This window comes from Barbatula barbatula (assembly GCF_947034865.1).
Source record: "Barbatula barbatula genome assembly, chromosome: 11".
Lineage (NCBI taxonomy): Eukaryota > Metazoa > Chordata > Actinopteri > Cypriniformes > Nemacheilidae > Barbatula > Barbatula barbatula.
In genome coordinates, this window is record NC_136774.1 from 11433991 (window position 1) to 11455914 (window position 21924).

The window sequence follows — 21924 nt, forward strand, 5'->3', positions numbered from 1 at the left end:
AAGGGATTGTCAGCAATGGTTTGGTTAAGGCTATACCAACTCTGACAAGTCTCTATTTTGTTAAACGTCGTGTAACTCTGGTATGTCCACCCAGTGGCGTAGCAAGTCAGGTCCCGGCCCATATGCAAGAATGTTTTACCAAGCCCCATCCATCCGTTAGCAACCCCGTTGCACATTATAAAAAATCGGTTGTTTACTCTGGTGCAAACTACCAAGCGCCAGAAAGAGGAAGAAAGTGACACAGCCAGCGTCATGCTATTTGTGAACGTCCCTAACATTTATATTATAATAAAGTTGTCAAACATTAAACATTTAGCAACTTAAATCCCACTGGCTCCTTCACTCTTTCAACCTCTGTTTCTGTCAATAGCAAATGGATTGGACAGTAATCCTCACCTTCCTACATATGTTTGGCCGCCTCAGATTGACATTGATGAGCTCATAGCTCAGAGTCCATATAAATTTAACTTAATATCGTTTCGACACCACGGAATACAAGTAAATTCAAAAATACTAGACTGCACATAATTATATGTGTTAAAATTATTAAATGGATGCCAACTAAAAGGGCCAATAAAGTCCTCCATATTACCCCTAACCTTGTGATTATTATAACATTTTCAAATATTTTCTTAATTTTGTTGAAAATAAATGCCTGTGTGATCTGATATGTGATGTTAAAAAGAGTTGGTTGGCAATAGATGGATTCGAACTTGCATTCATAATAAGCATCAGAACTGCTTGTTAATCCCTAGTGCTGGGAAAGTGGCGTCGTTTTTTTTACACACTTACACACATTTTGTTCTGGGGAAGGACCCACTCACATATGTCCATAGGTAGACCAGATCTGAGATCAGTAATCTAATCGTTTTCTACAGTATTGTACAGCCATGAATAGAACTTGGATTCGGGGCACCAATCCCCCAGGCCCATATGCACCTGCATACCCAGATGCTATGACACTGTGTCCACCAAACACAATGGCGGAAAATAGTCCTGAATGTTAGACAGAATATGAGATGAGATTAATACAAATCTGCATTAAGATACTGTACATGTAAATTGGGTTGCCTACCACTAGACTAAACCATAACAAAACAGCATATGTATTGCATGTGCTTATAAATCAGGGGTATTCAATTAAAGTCCGGTCTTTATATTGTCTTCCAAACTGATGTTTTTTTTAATAAATAAATATCTAATCAATTTAGCCCAGTTGGATGTACTGTATAAAAGATATGATCTTTTATCAGGCCATTTATTTTATATTTTGATATATGTAGCCTATGCATAGGCTCTGTGGTTTAAGTATGTGCCCTTTCTTTAGAAGTCTGATAATTAATATTTGTAAATAAAAAACTACTGACAACATGCAAACAGCAAATGTACTGTATCAATTATAATGCTATATAAAAATTAAAATTATAAACACAAAACAGAGTTACTAACTAAATTAGCCTTTCCATGCCATTGTCACCTTTTCACTTTCATACCAGAACTACTTCTATCTTTAAATAATTTCCCAGTTAAAATGTTGTTCATTACAAAATGTGAACCTGCTTGTGAAAACCCAGCAAACGTATTTCATAAAATCATCCTACAGAACATTCTGTGAAAATATAACATTATCTTCAATATTGACTGAATAATCGTAGTGAAATTGCTTGAAATTTATCTTTGATGCTTGTTATAATAATCAATTCGATTACGAGATGTTAGCCTGGGTTTTCATAGGGTCACAAACGTTTACATGCTGGCTAATAAGGCTACTGCTAAATGTAGATGAAACGTTACGGTTAATAAAATATCACAAATCTGGTTGTAAGGTTGGAGGCATTTTTACATTCATAAAAAGAATGATGGATACAAATATTTTAATATTGGCTGCAATTTGTTTTCTGTTGTGTGTCCATTTACCTGCTCCGCGTGTCTGCACTAGTGTTGTTAAAATAAGCATGTGTTTGATGCTGTCAATGCGGTGCGTCTTTCGCGGGAGAGAAGCAGCTTGCGGAGCGGAAAGGGATAAAGTGAAGCGTGTTTGACGCTAAATAAAGATATAAGAGGATATAGCGGCAAAATAAAAAAAACATAAATGTTCCTGGATGTGATTTCCGATGTCAAGACATGCGGCTCAATTTAATCAACCAAAGTAGTCAAAAGTTGAAATGGTTTATTAGGCTATGTCTGGCGGTCCGGAACCGGACCGCGGTTCGCCTATTGAGGATGACTGTTATAAATTGCCAGCGTGAATGCACTTTGGATAAAAGCATCTGCCAAGTGCATAAATGTAATGTACAATAAATGTAGAGCAATGAGTGTGTGAATCTTGCGCAAGTGAAAAATAAAATAAGACGGTGGCGTTAATGCTCCCTTCATTTCTTGGTAGTTCTGTATTCAAGCTTAAACAATCACTCTGTGTGATTTACACCCCTGCACCTCGCACTCAACTGCTCATTTCTGTTAGGGTTTTTTAAGGAGTGTCAGTCTTATTTTAGCATACAGTGAACTCCACTGTCACTTTGGATAAAGGATCTGTGAGCTACACTGATGTATCTGTGTTAGACGGCATAGGCCAGGACCGCGTGAACGTGTAGAGATTTGATGGAAGATGCCGTATGTCAGACGGTCCCTAACTCCCTAATTCGCATCAAACTACTAACACGGAAAAGTGCATATTAAGCATCACTCCACCTGCTGACCAGAGGCCATGGAGTTCCTACAGTTGGAAAGAATCTGCAAGACATTCATTATTATACCAAAACTGAACATTGCACTGTATATATTCTATCAACATTTTTTCATATATGTGACAGCTCAACACAATCTCACGGCAGAACCGTAAATATTTTACCATATGGTTAGTTTTGGCTTATCAGTATGGATACGTACGATTTCATGCGTACATTTTAGTACGAGTTGCTTTTGCGCCAGTGACGTTAGTGTTTCACAATTGTTTTTTTTCTAGTAATCTTACATTTTTGTACGATTCTCAACATGGGAATTTATACAAAAAAAAAACTTCCAAAATAGTTACGAATTCCAGTGATATCAGGGTGGCAAGGGTAGCAATGTCTGTTCTACATTCTTTTAATTGATTGGTTGACCCAGTTAAATAATATGAATGAATCTGCTTGTGATGTTCTCATTGACTTTACTTGGAGCGGTTAACAGCTCACTAGAGATTATCAGTGACTAATGACTCAGTGACTCACTGTACACAAATATATTAAAGAAGCTATATACAGTACACTACTTTATGATCCTTTCTAAGCTTAAATGCTCATTTATTGTGACTGTATGGAAAAGAGACACCGGTACAATTTCCTCAAAATGTCTCTTTTTGTCTTCTATAAAAGAACAAAAGTTTTGCAGATTTGGAATGGAATGAGGATGCTTTTTCTATTTGTAGGATTCACATCGTCCAGATTTACATGATTTTGCCAACTCGTAGAATAGTTATGAAATCCCTTGAGATCAGATCGGTTAAAGAGCACCAATTGTGTTGTTTTAGTTTAATATAAGGTTAACACTTTACGATGAGGTTGTATTTGTTAACAAGTTAACATTAGCATTAGCTAACATGACCTAACAATGAACAATTATTATACAAAAATAAAAACAAATGTTCATTTCAGCATTTACTAATACATAATTAAAATTCTATTTTTTTCCTACATTTCTAAATCAAAGTCCACTTAAATAAAGTCCAGTTAGGCGATTTAGTTGAACTATAACAGACATTCTGAGTTGACTAGGATCACTGGTGTCGTTTGGTCCGACACGTGTCAGGTACCCGAATCATAACTATAGCACTTCTGAAAACAGCAGGAGGAAGTGTCATTATCTTTATTTTGCTCTGTGTTTTGATTGAACGGTTATGTTTGAACTTCATAATACAGAGCGCAGTGTGAACCCGTTTTAAGTAGCACTTACTACATTTAAATTTGCATACGTCCTTTCCTTGTGACATTTCAATCTGAATAAGAGCTCCATCTTTCACTGGCTCTTCCCTCACCTGCAATCATCGCAATGTGAAGTGAACTCTGATGGTCATTTGAAGAGACAGCTTATTACCCGAGTCCACAGGGAGTCTGGCTCTCTCCTTTCCCCCTTGTGTCTCTCTCCCCTTTCGCGCTTTCTTGGGTTCTGTCTCTTTGTCTGCGTTTTGTGTCTGTCTATTTTTGTCAGGGTGAATTAGCTTAGGAGTTGTGAGGTGACAGCTGAACGGACACATGTTGTCTGATGGCGTTCTTTGGAGAACACTCAATGCCTCTCTGTAGTGTGAGGTGGCGACCTGCTCAATACTTTCACAGTATCACCCCAGAACATCTCAGAAAATTAGATGACATGTACTTGTCGTCTATACCAGCGGATTTTTGCTATAGAGAGACCATAATTATTTAAAGTGTCTTATAATGTTTACCGAAGTGAGTGGTGGTTCCCTAAATTGACCATTGGTGTGACAAGTATGGTGATATTTTGTATAAAAGCTAATTTTATCCTATATATATACTTTGTGTAGATTTTTTATAGTCAAGATTCTATTTATTTATTTAAATGAATGTATTCAATTTAAGTATTTAATAAAAATGGATTGGTTTTAACAACATTGCTGCAAAAATGTTGCGTCTTAAAGGGATTGTTCACCCAAAAAGGAGAATTTTGTCATAATTTACTCACTCTCTTGTCATTTCAAACCTGTATGACTTTCCTTACACTGCAGAACAAAAATAGAAAATATTTTGAAGAATGTAGCTAAGCAAACAACTGCGGTACCCATTGTGAATGGGTAGCGCCATTGTTCGGTTCAAAGTATCTTTTGTTTCTTTCAGAAGAAAGAAATTCATACAGGTTTGAAATGACATGAGGATGAGTAAATGATGACAACATTTCCATTTTTGGGTGAACTATAACTTTAATAAAAAGAAAAGTCTGTGAGTTCTGACTTTAGTACACCTCCATATTTCATAAGTAAATTCAGACACACAGGTAGGGGCTATAATATAATCATGTTTCATTTTGCTGTTTTGTCATTTGCTGCTTCACAACAGGACATGTAAGCCACAAAAAAGTCCAGATATCATGACAAGATGAATATATAAAATCTACTTTACACTACGCTGTGTGTTCACTGTGAAAAATAAACACATAATCGATGAATGCAGTAAAAAAGCAGATGTAAGCTCAAGAACTGGCTGTTCTGTTGAAAGAGTTGTCACAGAAACGAACATTTGAAGTCATGCTTTAGCTGAGGGGTAATTCTGGTGTGTAGTCAGTAGATAAAATACAGAGTTTTTTTAACTGTAAAGACAGCAGAGCTCCCAATCTACAGCTAAATAATGTGGTACGCTCTACTGATGCATGCTGGGTAATTGCTTTGGCATAATTGTTTGTGAAAGACCTGAATTAAGGATGACTTTAGACATTCAAAATATGTGACCTCCGCAACATCTCCATAAAATGTTGCATATAACGTCATGTCTTCTAAAAACCCTTGATGGCAGATTTGAGCCTACCTATATTTACATGTTGTAAGATCTGATATATCATATTTTATTTTACCTTCATGCTGATAAGAATGAAGTTATCCCTTACTCAAAATAGCAGTGCATAGCTCTGTCCCAACATGAAGACATGCCTGTTTAATGTTGTCACCACCACCTTTGTTTATCTCATTGATGTTTGGGACACAAACAGTCTAATAAGCCCCAGGTATCCTGTTAATGCTCCATTAGGTCAGCAGGAAGCAAGTAATTCAAGCAAAGCAAGCCCTAATGCCTGAGTATCGGCCAAGTCATTCAATATCAACCTAACTGAACGAGGTCTTTGATCCTGTTCCAAATAGACATTGGATACAGAAACAGGTCGTGATTTAATCCACCACGTCCAATAGTTTATTTTAGCAACATCCTGTTAGGATTCTTGCAAAGATCCTTACTTTAAAATAAGCTGTGTATGTGTGTGGTTTGCTCGGTGAAGAATTGTCCACAGATTTCCAACTAAATCTGATAAAACCTTACTTTGGGGCAGTTGTGGCCTGGTGGTAAGAGAGTCGGACTCATAACCAGACGGTCACCGGTTCGAATCTCAGGGCCAGCAGGTAGTAATTGACGTGCCCTTGAGCAAGGCACCCGTTTGCTCCCCGGGCGCTGCAGTGAAAGCTGCCCACTGCTCCTGGTGTGTGTGTTCATGACTTGCAAGTGCGTGTGTTCACTACTCACAGGATGGGTTAAATGCAGAGGGCACATTTCGGTTATGGGTCACCATAATTGACAAATACGTCACTTTCACTTTCACTTTGGAGAAGGATAGCTAAAAATAGCTTGAAATGACCAACTCCCTCATCAGTGACAACTGAACAAAGGACCTGATTGAGACACAACCCATGTGTTACTTTTGAGAAGTTGACAGGGAATTAGGGACTAGCCAATCAGAATCAAGAACTCCAGAAATGGATGATATGCAAATAATAAAATGCAACTTACTTACATATAGTATGACATACTGTATAGGACAGGAATATATAAAAAACATAAGATATTGACACAAAAAAAATAGTAAATTTGGTGAAAATGTAACCATCACGAGAGAGAGACTCTTCTCTGGGTGAGTGGGTATGAGTAAATTTTGACTAAATTGCTTACATAAAACTTTGAAACCTATTAACACAGTCATTAAAAATGTCCTGCGAGACGACCAAATAAACCTCACATTTGCTTTAATGCCCATTGTGTCACCTAGATCTGTACATTAGTTATCAAAGGCACTTAGCCACCTCACCTAAGACATCTCTTGGGAAAGCAAGATGGTAATTAGGAGTGAAGATCATAGAGGTCTTTGAAGAACAATAGAGCCACAACCCTTCTGCTTCAACAAACACAGTATGTGCACTCAAGACATGCATCAAAATATGGTAAAATAATTTTTAATAGCCATTGTGATATTGCTGCACTCCATAGTTCTAAACCATGAGTACAGGTGCTGGTCATATAATTAGAATATCATCAAAAAGTTTCTTTCTTTCACTAATTCCATTTAAAAATTGAACCGTGTATATTATATTCATTATATTCATACACACAGATTTACATATTTCAAATGATCTTTTAATTTGGATGATTATAACTGACAACTAAGGAAAATCCCAAATTCAGTATCTCTGAATATTTGAATATTACTTCAGACCCATACAAAGAAAGGATTTTTTGAAATCTTGGCCAACTGAAAAGAGTATGAGCATGTACAGCACTCAATACTGAGTTGGGGCTCCTTTTGCCTGAATAACTGCAGCAATGCGGCGTGTCATGGAGTCGATCAGTCTGTGGCACTGCTCAGGTGTTATGAGAGCCCAGGTTGCTCTGATAGTGGCCTTCAGCACTTCTGCATTGTTGGGTCTGGCATATCGCATCTTCCTCTTCACAATAGCCCATAGATGCGACAGCTGAAACCCATGTCTTGCATACATCTGTGCGTAGTGGTTCTTGAAGCACTGACTCAAGCTGCAGTCCACTCTTTGTGAATCTCCCCCACATTTTTGAATGGGTTTTGTTTCACAATCCTCTCCAGGGTGCGGTTATCCCTATTGCTTGTACACTTTTTTTCTACCAGATCTTTTCCTTCCCTTCGCTTCTCTATTAATGTGCTTGGACAGAGAGCTCTGTGAACCGCCAGCCTCTTTTGCAATGACCTTTTGTGTCTTGCCCAAGAAGTGCAAGGTGTCAATGGTCATCTCTTGGACAACTGTCAAGTCAGCAGTCTTCCCCATGATTGTGTAGCCTACAGAACTAGACTGAGAGCCCATTTAAAGGCTTTGCAGATGTTTTGAGTTAATTATATGATAAGAGTTTGGCACCAGGTGTCTTCAATATTTAACCTTTTCACAATATTATAATAATCTGAGATACTGAAATTGGGATTTTCCTTAGTTGTCGGTAATAATAATCAAAATTAAAAGAAATAAACATTTGAAATATATCAGTCTGTGTGTAATGAATGAATATAATATATAAATTTCACTTTGAATGGGATTAGTGGAATAAATCAACTTTTTGATGATATTCTAGTTATATTATCAGCACCTGTATATGCTTTAGAAGAGAGTATATATAATAAACTAAAAAAATAATCAAATTAAATGCACCAATTTTTTCAGGTTTTGATTAATATCCATTGCCTCTGTTCATTCTCTAAAAATCAATTATTCAAATGACATTGAATTATACATTTTAGATCGATCAGTTACCCCTTCAGCACAGGAGTCCATACACTCGTCCACAGCCGTATAGATTCATTTGAAATCCCGTTGTCCATTTTTCTATTGGCAGTAAATTGAGGCAAATGAGAGATTTGTGAGAGGGGTCAGTAGAGTAATCAGTCTTCGTGTGGCTGACATGTTCAAGTTAATTTCATTTCACTGGGACGCTCCTCCTGCATGATTTTATAGTCATATTTTGTTCCAACAAGATTAATTTACAGTTGGGAAATAATCTGTCTGACCTCTGGGTTTACCTGCAGTGTGTCTATTGTAAATCCAAATGCATTCAGTAGGATTGTAGACCTGTCTTTAGAAAAACAACACAATATACTAAATTGATGGTATTTGATTATGGTATTAATGTCTATAATATTGTTTTATGTAGCAATAATAAAAAACTTAATAAATAAAATGTTGGTTTGCGGTATGTAATAACTGTGTGTTAGGTTCCGGGATTCAATAAAATCCTAAATGTCCTCAATGTCTTCTGTTGTATATTCTCTCATCTTTCCTTTAAGCCATGTTTACTATAGATATATTTAGCACTATCAACAGGATAGTCCCAAAAATGATATTTCTGTAATCATTTACTCAGCCTTAATACATTTCTTTTTACTGCTGAACACAAATATATTTGGATGAATGTTTGTAGCCAAACAGTTCTGGGCCACTATTGGCAACCATAAATATCTACAAAGGTAGTCAATAGTGCCCCCAAATTGTTTGGTTTTCCACAATGGTGAATTCAACAATTTGTGTTCAATAAAACAAAGTGTCACGGTTTGGTTAGGGGAAGAACCCAATTGCAGGCAGCGACGATGAGGTTTAACAAAGACTTTAATAAAAGACAAATTACAAATAATACACCCACGATGGGGGGAAAACTGAACTGAGGCACGAATCAAAAACAGAAAACAAAGACTTCCCACGAGGGGGCATAAAACAAAAGACAAATACTTAACGCTATAATAACTAAGACTAACTAAACATGCATCAAAACAAGGCGCAAGGTAATCTTCAGGAACACGACATGGAAACAGGTACAAGCCAGGAAAACATGTACAACGAACGAGCACAAGACAATAGACATGAGGGCATCTTATAGGAAAACTAACAAAGGAGATAACAATGGGCAGGTGTGGGTACTGAAACACTCAGGGAAGGTTAACGAGACAAAAGAGCGGGAAACATTGACGAGACACGAGTAAACACATGGCAAGTCAGAATCAAAACAAAGACATGTCTTTCTCACACAAAACCTAAGGCTATGCCATGACTCCGCTGCAAGACCAAGAATAAACATGACATGACAGCGGAATCATGACACAAAGAAATTCATACAGGTTTAAAACAAATTGATGTTGAGTAAATGGTGGTTATTTTCAGGTAAATAAGGTTCAAATTTAGCAATACACAAGTATGGGTTCAGCCGTCATTGTTTTGTGATATTTATATTATAGCCTGTTTCGATTGTATTTAAATCAACATTAAATAATGCTGTGCGTTTCTAGGTCCTTCTACGAAAAAAAAACTACCTAGCATTGAGAGTGCTTCCAAGATTTAATCCAAAACAACACACACAATGCAATATGGATTTTGAAAGCTCCTTTTAGAAAGAGTAAAGAACAGATTTGTCTGTACATGACAGTTTCTTGAAAACTGAAGGCAGTTGTTACACTGTGAGATGTAGCACTGTGAGACCCATAATTCAAATAGTTTGGTTTAATACAGCAAGTTTTAAAATGTATGTTATCTTCCAAATGTATCCCCCAATATATACTGTATACAATAATGAATTCATAGCTGATTTGTTGTATCTGCCATAAACAGGCCTAGCAAACAAAAAAGACCTTTTTAAAATGAGATTGGGCCACCTGCTAACATCAATTCCTGGCCAGCAGGTATAATTCAGTTGTGTTTCGATATTTCTTTGAAATCCGCATGTAAATTCTCGATTTCCCACTTGTTTACTAAACTTTTTTTTCTGAGGAGAAAAATCACTTGCTCGAATGGGGGGTAGTGAAATGAAGAATCGTCCTCAGCATATTGCCGAATAATTGCTTTTTTCTTTCATTACAACCTTGGCTAAGAGCACATCCATTTCCAGTTTAATGGAGCTAAAACAATCCTCTACCTGTGAGTCTATATTCCCCCAGGCATGATTGCTTGTCCCTTTTGCCTGTAAACCATGTTCACCAGTGTCGTGGCAGCATTTGTTCCTCAAACTACATCTGGTAGAATGGGGTTATTGAACAGCAGGAGACAGATCTTCTGAAATGGAAAGTGCCCAAAGGCGTAACTGAAATACAAATTCTTATCGGGTAAAACAAGAAAGACTCCCACCTCATCTTTGCTTTCAGGGCATGAGGATGCACTATTAGTGAACCTTAATGAGACTTTGTTTCGCAGCTGCTGTTAAACCCCAAACAACATAACAGTTCGTAAGTGTTTTCTGACGTGTTTTGAATGGTGGTGTGCTGGCGACTGAGCTAGACTGCTTAAATAGGCCTAGATTAACCAATCTTTCCTAAAGTTATGCTGGGGAATGGCATGGCTCTGTTGCAGGACCAGCACTCAAGCCAGAAATGTCCCCACAGTAACGGATGTGTGAAAGGTTACGAGTTCGAGTCCAGACCGAGACCCGAGAGGGATGAGTCTGAGTCAAAGCCCAGAGAAATCAGAGAGGGTAATTAAATATACCATGGTATGTACACTTTTATTTACTTAGACTGATATTAGTTTTCAAATACTATTGGTTGAGGGTAAAAAAAACGGTGGATGCCTTATGCATCAAACGTTTAGCCAATGGCCCTTGGAAGTGACGTCTGAGGCCAGCACTAACCAGCATAAATTTTGCGAAACACAGCTGAAAAAACACATCGATTTATTTGGCTAATGCCACCTGTCGTGTTTGAAACTGGTCTAGAGATAGTCTGAATGGGTTAAACTGGTGGAAACTCTCCCGTACTACTTTCATCACGTCTAAATCGAAATGAGCTTGATATGACTTGAAATTTGTATGATCTATGAGTGAACCAGTTTTTAGAGACCAGTCAGTGCTAAGTGACTATGAAATATTAACTGTAGTTTTTATTACTTTTTATCGTAATATTTTATAAGTCTTATTTATTTATTAATATACGTGAGATTTAAGGTTTATTTTGTCTGATTCAGCAAATGCCAATAAACATTTTTGTAATTTGGTTGTATTAAGAATGAACAGGTTTATTGACGTTAGTCAAAAATACTACATGTTAAAGTGATAATTCCCCTAAAAACAGAAAAGTTGTTGAAAATTTAATGTACACACGACAGCGTTATCAAAACGATCTGCATATACATGGGTCTGAGAAAACAAGCAAAAACGCTGTTTATGCACGCCAGTGTATGGCATTGTTGTGCTTTAAAGAAACCCTTCTTGCCTGCGCACATGAGCATATCCTTTTTGAAGCTAAAAGCGCTTTTATACACTTTGTTGGCGTGAATGTGCGTTTATAGTTTGTGTATATAAATACTAAGTCTCGGCTGGTTGTAGTGGTGCAGTACTTTTTGCTGAAGAAATGATAACATTTCAAATGATAACAATCCAAAACACTGTTGTTGTGTAAATGAACTGTCAAAACATATAAAAAGGTTCGGTTTATGTTCGTGTTAATGGCCTCTCATTCTTCTGTTGAACATAAAAGAATATATTTTAAGAAATGGGTATTTTGTCCATACAAAGGAAGTCAATTTAGGCCATTGTTGTTTGGTTACCAACGTTTGTGTTCAGCAGAAGAAAGAAAATCATGCAGGTTTGTAATGACATTTGCGGGGTGAACTATCCCTTTAATATAAACACAATATATTAAAGTGCGTTTTGCATATTGACAGTTTTAAATGCTCTTCCATATTACTTAAATCCCCAAAACTTAAATAAATGTACCACAGACTCAAAAACCCAAATACAGAGATCAACATTTGCCTCCTGATTTCAAAAGTTGCACCCCATAGCACTTGGTGGTCTATATTTGAAAACACTATTGTAATACCTGTGTGGTTCTACAAGGTGCATACATGCAGTTCTGTAGAGTCATAAGCAGGAGGGATTTCCCCAGTCTGCAGCCAAGCATTTTCCCCTCTGCCTACTCTGCAAAGTTAGACAAGTCCCAGCAGTGTGGCCGGGCTGTTTTAACATCTCACCTTGCGGTTCATCCATCTTCCACCATTGTCTCTCTGCATCTCCACTTGCAGTAATGGAAATCGTTAAAAAGGGATTCACAAGGAGATACAACTGCTGGGCCTGTCATCGTATTTCTTCTCTGCTGTATGCACAAACACGCACCAAAATGTTTCTAGGGAAAATGTGGGAAGTGTACGTGTGCATCCACCCGCCTGGCAGTTTTTGAAACTCTTGTGTGATGCAGTGTAGAGCTGTTGAGCTGCCCTGGGGCCAGCGTTGATGATTTAGTAGGCTGTGGAAAAGGGGGCTGGGGGGGTAAAGAGGGGTAAGATGCGAGAGAGCAGAGAACATATAGAGCAGGTGGGGTGAGGCGTCCTATCGCCTCCCTGTGGCCAGTCTGTCCTTATGAAAGTGGACGACTGAGGTAATAGACTTTGACTGCTGCTATCAGTCATAGAGTTAATAGCTAGATGCTTGGGAGAGATTCTTTGTGCTTGCTGTTGGTATCATAGCTAAAGAGAGTGAGCCAGCCTACGGCAAGATGGAAAAAAACACCACACGGCAACATATAAACTGTACATCTTCTATAGGGTAAAGTAACAATGGGAGAACCAGACACTCTTAAGGAATTGATCCCACTCCAGCCATTACATTTCGATTGACCTTGACCTTGAAGGTGTTCTTAAGGACCTTAAAGCTAACCTCAACTTGATTTTGATTAACTCGCTCATCTCCCCCGCTCACAGATCAATGACCTTACAGTGCAAATCATTCGATTTTCACGTTCAGATTGAAATTTGAAATGCACTAGATTATAAATCTCATAAACATAATTTAGAATGACATGCGATGTCCCCTGTGGGGACGGATTTTGTAGACGAGCAGTGGAGAATACGGGCATTTCATTTACAAGATGAGAAACTGTCTCCTCGGGTATTTATTAAATACGTAGAGATTGAGGAGTATCCATGGGAACCAGAATAAGATGGGGTCAGACATTTAAATGAAAATTGTTCAAGTTGACTATAATGAGATAAAAATAAAATCTCAATGAGGCATGCTAATGGAATTCTAGAAGTCAGTCAAAAGAAACATATTTTCTTCATGCGATAGATTGTAGCCTGTGGGGCACTTTCAGAACTTTTTTAATCAAGTTATACAAAAAATACCTTTTTAATTTTGTAATGCCTGTTTTATTTGAGATTTTTATCCATCCATCCATAGAATAAATTTGAATTCATAGGCTATTGGATTAAACATATTATTGTAGATTTCCCTAAAACAAGAATTCCAGCTGAATCAATGTTGTGCATTGGGGCGGGACTAGCTTTTTGGCCGACCAAAAAAAGCCGGACCAGTGATAATTTAGTAATTCTGTATGGCGATTCTAGTGCCACAGAAATAATTTTCTCATACATTGTTGCCTTAATTATTTGATAATGTATTGTTTTTTTTTCAAAGCCCCATGGAGGCCTATCTGTGTTTCTGAAGATCTTCGCTTTGGTGAGAACAGCAGTGTGATCTCGGTCTCTCTTCAACTTCTTTTCATCTGCATCTTATAACTAAACCTCCAGCCTTTAGGTATCAACTAAGATCCCTGAGCTTCACATTCCTACTGCTCAATGTTTCGCAGTTTTCCCCGTGGTAAAATTACTACAAAGAGTTTGTCTTTGGTAGGGTGACTGAGGAAGCTTGTGTCAAAATCAATTAGCCTGCTGTTAAGTTAAACCTGGTTCACTTCACAATGGATCAAAATGAAATGCGACTGAATCTGACTGATTTGATCTGCCAGTGTCCAGAAGTGTGCAACCACTTGGCTTGATACTGTCTCCTTAAAGAAAGGGTGCGGCCATCATTCTGGTGGCAAAAGTATCTTTCTCCAGTGACAGCCATTCAAAGGTAGCTGTGTCTTTCTAACAAATGGGTTGCTGGAGGGGTTGTGGAGATGAGATCTCAGGTGCAGTTTATTTTTTTAAAAGTTACAAGGTAACAAAAGTCCAAAGCAAAACAAAAACATGACAAACTAGAAATTCAAACATTTTCAAATCATTGAACAGGAAACTGTAACTATAGTAATACAAGATACCAATAGACGTTTCATTAGACACACACAGCTGGCCTGAAGTAAACGTCCAATGTGTGTTTGGTTATAATATAACAATTTAAGTTATATTGAATTTGTATAAATATTTTATTGTACATTAAATGTATCAAAATAAAACTACTTAACAGTTATTGATTCTTAGAGGTCTCCCGGAAGTTAAGTTTGGGCCACATAATATTTGTTTATGTTGTTGCCGCTGAAACCATCTGTTTAAGCAAACAAATGTAAACCTAAAATAAGAGGTTCTGTAGTTTAGTCAGTAGAGCATAAGCATTACAATAGCAAAATAAAGTCATGGGTTTGATAGTACTGACAAAAAAATGTAAACTGAGTAAAAGCGGCCGATTAAAAATAACTCAAAATACAGCATTTTATAAATGAAAGACAAAATCAGCTCTTTGTAAAGCAACATATATAGCATTTATGTTATAGAAAATATTTTGCCAGTGAATGTTTTGTAGGGCATAGGAGCATGACATTGCATTTTGAATATTTTACCCGGTTTTCTGCCAGTTTATTTTATGCCAATAACAAATCAGTGCTGTCATGACATCATTTACTGCAGCTCCAGAGTGATTAGTCACATGACATTTATATTGCACGACTGACTTAAAGATGAGCGAAGATGGCAGTATTCAAATCACATACTTCTAGGGCACACTGTGCCCACTGAGATGAACGGCTTTCTCTGTTCTATAAGAAATCATTACTTTCCTGTTCTTAAATTCAAGGTGTTTGTGGTGAACTACAGAGAGATATGAGAATAGATTTTGCAGGACATGGCAACAGGGATCCATTTACAGACACCATTGAAGTGCACACATGCACCTTGATCCTACAGAGGATGCAAAGCCTTGAAACACTGGAGCCTTTGAATTAAATCTAATAGGGGCTACTGGTTCGCTATCAAGTCATGTCTCTGCATTGCATTTCTACCTCGCTGTTGCACACATAAATCACAAATCATAAGTATTTCTTCTGTTATGATACTGTATTGGTGGAGAATGGGCTATAAGTATGCGTGACTTCCGCGTTTCACAGGAAGAACCCAGCCAGTTTGCGGTCGAGGAGACTTAAAAAAGTAACGTACATTTAGCCGATGCTGTACATTGCGGCACACAACAATGGCATATATAAGAGACGTTCTATATAACGAAATGTTAACTTATGAAAGTATATTTCAAAATATGGTAGAGCGTCACTTCTATGTATTAATGTGTGCCGAAGTGTACAGCATCTGCTAAATGAACTATTTTCAAATTTTTTCATTTCTCTCTGCTTTACGTCTTAATTTCTGTTATCATTTCATTTCCACACCCTCAAGTTGTTGCAAATTTGTATCAATGTCTTTGCTCTGATGAACACAGAGAAAGATATTTTGAATAATGGTTGTAAACAAACAGTTCTTGGCCTCCATTGACTATCCCCGTGGGATTGATAGCTTTATACATTTCTTTGTTTTGATGAACACAACCGAAGATATTTTGAAGAATGTAGCACAGCTAACAGTTCTGGGGCACTTTTGACTATCATTGTATTTTTTTCTTACAATGGTAGTCAATGGTGGCCAAGAGCTATTTGGTTACAAACATTCTTTAAAATGTCTTTCTCTGTGTTCATCAGATCAAAGACATTACACATATGCATCAACTTGAGGGTGAGGAGCCTAAATTATGACAGAATTTTCATTTATGGGTGAACTGTCCCTTTAAGGGCTAATTGGACTGATAGGTGGATGTATAAATGCTCATGTGAAATACCATTTATCAGAACAATGTTTCATTATATTTAGGTTTCATTGCCTGTATCTACCTCTGTGATGCATCTAACTGTATATGTCAGTATGTTTTGCATGCTTTATCCTGCTGGGAAATGTAAATTCGTGGCAAAAAATAAGATCCATACAATGAGAAAGTCAGCAGAAAAGCTGCCTTTGCATTGAAAAGGCTCAGCTTTTGATATCTGAAGTGGGACAGTAGAAATCTTTATCTAAGGAATTATAATTTGACATCAGAAAGCCACTGATAAACACATTACGTCTAAAATTGGTTTAAAGCAAACTATAAAAAGATTCTTTGATACAGTACAGAAATATTCGCCGAAGTAAAATATGAATTGGAATGTGATACAGTGATATGTCTGCAAGAACAGTGCCTAACAAGGCAAAAAGGCATGCACTTTTATCATAAACAATATATAACCTCTTGTTAACAGTGTTGAGGGAGTAGAGCCAATAAGGTTTGCACTGTTCACATGGGGGTTGGCATGGCGTACCGCTCCAAAATAGGTCAATCAATCAGTTTGACTCCACACGGTTTGCTTGATCAGGACCACAATATAGAAAATTCCCAAACCACAAGGCACATAACCCATGCTACCTTCAACGATGGACTGTTCACTAATGTATAAAGGGCAGACGTGGACTTAGATGTTGAGTTTCTTGCAATGCAGTTCATAATAGGTAATATTAAGATTCATAAGATTCAATAAATCAATTGGTGGCGTCACATTTTGCATTTAAGACCTGAGGGTGCTTGTGCGTTCGTCAGAGTGAGTGTGTGCTCTGTTAACTGTGGGTTGACATCATACTGACACATCCTGGAATTGAATGGCCCCTCTGTTCACATATGGGTCAATTTTTGAAAATGAGATTTATACATCATCGGAAAGCTGAATAGATGAGCTTTGTTGTATTGGAAGATGGTTTATTACGATAGGACATTATTTGGCTGATACACAAATATTTGAAAATCTGGAATCTGAGGGTGCAAAAAATATCTAAATATTGAGAGAACTGATTAAGTTGTTCATCAGAGGCGCAGTACAGCAGGCTCATGGTAAGAAGGAAAAGGTTTCTCTTTTTTGGCTTACCGCTGTAATTCATTATGGTAAGTAGATGACCCCTAAAGCTGAAAATCTTTAGGTGGGTACTTGAGTGGGTAATTGCCAAAGAGCTGGGCACCAGAGAGTGAAGTTTGTGAATGTGTCTACGGCTACTTTTGCTCCAGATTATGCTGCATCCACTCACAGAAATAATTGTGTGGTAAATTTACAAAATATGTTCATGGAACATGATTTTGACTTAATATCCTTATTAATTTTGGAATAAAAAACTATAATTTTGACCCATAGAATGCATTGTATTGTAAAATCCCAAATTTGCCCATTCGCCTCTATACATCATGGCCTTCTAATCACTTATTGTACTAAGTACTAATTTGCTTTGTACTCTGTCTCATCTCCACCAATAAGCTGGTGTGTGGTGGGCGTTCTGGCGCAATATGGCTGCCGTCGCATCATCCACGTGGATGCCGCACATTGTTGGTGCTTGAGGAGATCCCCCCCCTTTCATGTAAAGCGCTTTGAGTACCCAGAAAAACGGTATGTAAATGTAACAAATTATTATTATAAATTATTATTGTTGTCTGTTGCTACAAAATACTCATGCAACGTATGACCCGTTCTGTAGTTCAGGGTCACATATATGAAAATCCTCTCACAAAAACATAAACGGTTCAAATGAGACATGCTTTTATGCATAAAAATAATGTCTCCGTGTCTACAAATCAGAACATTCCAGCAGAAAAAAATCAATAGTCAATAACAAACAAACAGACCAAATAAACTAGATTCCTTGCTATGCTTCACACCTGCTCTTATCCACAGGAATGAGGTGTTTGGTCAAAACTGATCAGGTCATATAAATTCAGCTCATGCCAACATGACACCGCAATACCATGTCTAAACCCTCCTCCTCCGCATTACTCCGGTGAGGAGTAATGACCGCACGCAAGGACAGTGTCCTCTCATTTATGGGCCTGACAGCACTACCAGCTAATGCACTCAGATTACACATGTACTGTCACTGGACGACTTTTCTCCCACAGTTCCCCATTTGCAGTGTATATTATATATTAATACGGTAGTTGTGTGCATGCTATGATGAAAGAATTATGGGGGCTAGTTGTCCCATGGGCTTAAATGTCAGTAGCCATGCTAGGATGCATTCAGGTAGTTGTCAATCCTATATTGAAAGTGTGTTTGAAAGACAAGGGCATTTTTCATTTTAGGGCAGATGTGTTGTTGTTTTTATTCATACAATTTCAATTAAAATAATTTTTGGCCAGAACAATGTTTTGACATCTTTTTATGTCACCCGTTATGCTTCATTGTTGTTTTAATGCTTACGTTCCACTGTAAAGTCATAGGCTGTCATTGTGACAACATGCCCCACTATTGGTCAACATGTAGTGAATATGCCATAAAAAGTGTGACCTCTCTGCTGCTCCCTCATTTTTTCTGCGATCTATGAAGTGCATCTGTCCATACAACCTTACTTCCATAATCCCAAAGAGCTCCTACCTTCAGTCATGCCTATGTTGATGCTCCAGTAACTCTGCAAGCACTGCATTTCCTTCTTCATTCCTCTCTTGCAGCGGCAGTCGAAAAGAGCCATCTCCTGCAACACCTCCATGGCTACCTGGCAATCCTTATTGGCAAGCATGGTGTTCCTGTCTTTGCCTGCCAGACACTGCCTCATGATCCTGAAGCGATGGCTGCATTTTTGATCCTGGTTACACTTCTCGGTGGCCCTTAAACAGTCCATTGGTTCCTGGTGCCCAGACTCGGAGAGAATGGAGGAGCTTGACATGGAGAACACTAGCTCATCTGTGAAAGAAAATGGAGAGGTGTGAGTTTAGGTGTTGTTTACGTCTTTACCTTAAAATGAGATTTTTTAATGCGAAATAATAATGTTTAATAGGATCATTTTCATAAATCAGGAATAGGTCCACACCTGTGGAAAATGATTTTATCAAGATATTAATGACTGGAGTTCCTCGGTGTAGTCTCACAGTCATTCACATTTACAGCTTTGCAGGGCGATTTAGTGACTAAAACCAGTGGCAAAACCCAGATGATTGTGCAATCATTTTTATGACTCTCTTATAAATTATTTGCATAATAGTATAAAATACATGCCTCAAAGTCATTATACAGTAGCATTGAATCATTCATTATATCACTACAACACAATATTTGACAACACTGTAATATATTTTTAGGTTTTCTTGTACAGCACATTCCAAATTAAGCTATAGCTTTAAAATGACTCTGCTCGGTAAGCTTTTTTACACTCTTTCATTGATAGGGTATGAGCGGGGTACAAAAAGAGTTCTTTTTGTACATGTATGCAGATTTTCTTTTGGTCATTGGGTCATTTTAATAGAGGTGCAACTCACTAGTGACACCTACAGGTGTAACTACATCAGCATACTAACCAAAATTGTATCATTTCAAATGTATAATTTTCTAAGTATTTGTATGCATCGTTACTTTTTTCATAATCATAATTAAATATTCCGAGACATTGCTGCCCAGAGTCTCTCTCAAGACTGTAAGAGAAGCTGAATAGCATATAGACCTTTAAGTGTTGCAGTGTGTGCGTGAAAATAAAGATGATCAGGATAGAGATTAAGCCCTTTACAGATGGCTATACATATTAGGCTACTTACCATACAAATATGACCAATCATTAATTACAAGCAATTTAAGAAATGATAAATCATTAGTGAAACGTTGTTTTGCCTTTAATCTATTATCTAGTAATGCACTTAAAGAAGTTCAAATGAAAGGTAGCCTACACTACCAGTAACTAGATAAAGTATAATTACAGAATGTAGTCTACTATATGGTAACTATATTCCGCAGACTGTTTAAACATTCAGTGTAAGTTTATCATATAGTGCGCAGAAAGCTGTGCAACTGGCAGTGATGAATCTACAAAGTGACCTTGATATTTCTCACCTTCATTGACTACTTTCTAATCAACTATTAAACGCGATCAACTATTAGAGCTATTAGATTTGAATGAGATACAAATGAGTTAAGTTTTAGTATGTAAAAGTTCATATTTTGTATATGTTAAGACATTTCTGTTATAGGAAAGAGAAGCACGTTTTGTTTTCTGGGGAAATAAATGCCGTGGCTTGTATTAGGCTACGCAATCCCGAATCATAACCTCCATAAGAAAAGGGCTACAGATATGATATAAAAATATAGAATGTAGGTTTTTTGCTCAGTGGGAAACGTAACATTATCTTCACCTGAGCTGTCAAAATATGATTTCCCGTGAAATCATGACGATTAAGCAAAGTTATTTTCATTGGGAAAGATTCGCTTTGGGTTTGAACTTTGGATAAAACGGGTAGCAGGATGCAATTCAAAAAGAAACTTACCCAAAAAGAGCAGAATGCCGTAAATATAGATATACATCTTTCTGTTTCTGATGGGGAATCCGTGTGCGTTAAAGATGCGCGCTCCTCCTGTCATGTGTTCTCTCCAAACAACCTTATTCTGCTTAGTCCTGTTAAAATACCAACGCTGTTGTCTAAACGTTCTCTGACCTTACAAATCCCAAACTGTATCCAGCGTTTGTCGCACCATGATTTTCTTTTTCCGTCTATATAATCCAATGGCTCAGTTATTAGAGAAAAGTTCACAATTCCGCTCAGGAGGGGATCTCAAGCCCAGATTCCGTAGAAACAGTTACTCGTGGTTTCGTGTGGAAAGAAACAAATTCCCCCGATGCTGATGCTCTGTGCTATATCAAAATGATACAGAATTAAAACGCCTGGTTCACTAATACTGTTCCTCTATAGGACATATATTCCCGCTCCCGTTTATCTTCGAAATAAAATCCCCAAGCAGAGACAGTGAGAAACTTCAGATGGCAGAGCTATGCGGACAGACTTCTGACGCCTCAATGCGCGCTCTGGCGGAGGCAGTGCGCTCCCGTGGAGCGACTGTAAAATCGAGCGCACGTGCCCTGCCCCCGTTACGCTCAGCCCACATGTTCAATGATCCGGCAATGGATGAGTTAATCCCAGCGCGGACAAACGACCTGACTCACAGTACGGCGTCCACGATGGCTAACTTATAAGTTTTGCAGTCGAGGATAAAATGCAACTTTGAAAAAGAGGACACAGCTATGTTATAGATAGCGTCTGACCACTGTACAATATAAAGGGAAAGGTGCCTGCCGTTAATGTTAGGTTAGGAATGACGAGGTTTTCTGATTGAATGAGAGTATGAAGTGGAAAAAGTCACGAGTTTTAGAAGGCATGATTTTTAGATGAGCTCATTTAATAAAGAGATAAATTATTATCTGAGCCAAAGAGTTACCTCTGGAGTAGGCCTATAGACATCAGGTCGATTCCTCTTCAAGTGAACACCCAAGTCAAACCTCTGAGTTGGGTATTCGTCACTATGACGTGTAGTGCGTTCAAGTCGCAAAACAAAACTATAAAGAATGTAACAAAAACTGTTTTCTTGTGGACTTTATTATAAATCATAGGCTATGTGACCATGCCTGTGAAACCCAGGCTAGAGTTTCAAAATCTATTA

The 21924-nt window shown here is 37.7% G+C and overlaps 1 protein-coding gene across 1 annotated transcript in view; it reads right to left on the bottom strand.

The window, feature by feature from the left end:
- Nucleotides 1–21303, bottom strand: part of gfra2a (GDNF family receptor alpha 2a) — a 61254-nt gene extending 39951 nt beyond the window's left edge. The window contains exons 1-2 of the mRNA XM_079467287.1: nt 20757–21303; nt 18883–19188 (exon numbers count right to left, since the gene is read on the bottom strand). Coding sequence (XP_079323413.1) covers nt 18883–19188; nt 20757–20850 — 400 coding nt within the window. The 5' untranslated portion in view covers nt 20851–21303. The remainder of the gene's footprint in view (nt 1–18882; nt 19189–20756) is intronic.
- Between the last annotated feature and the right edge of the window lie 621 nt (nt 21304–21924).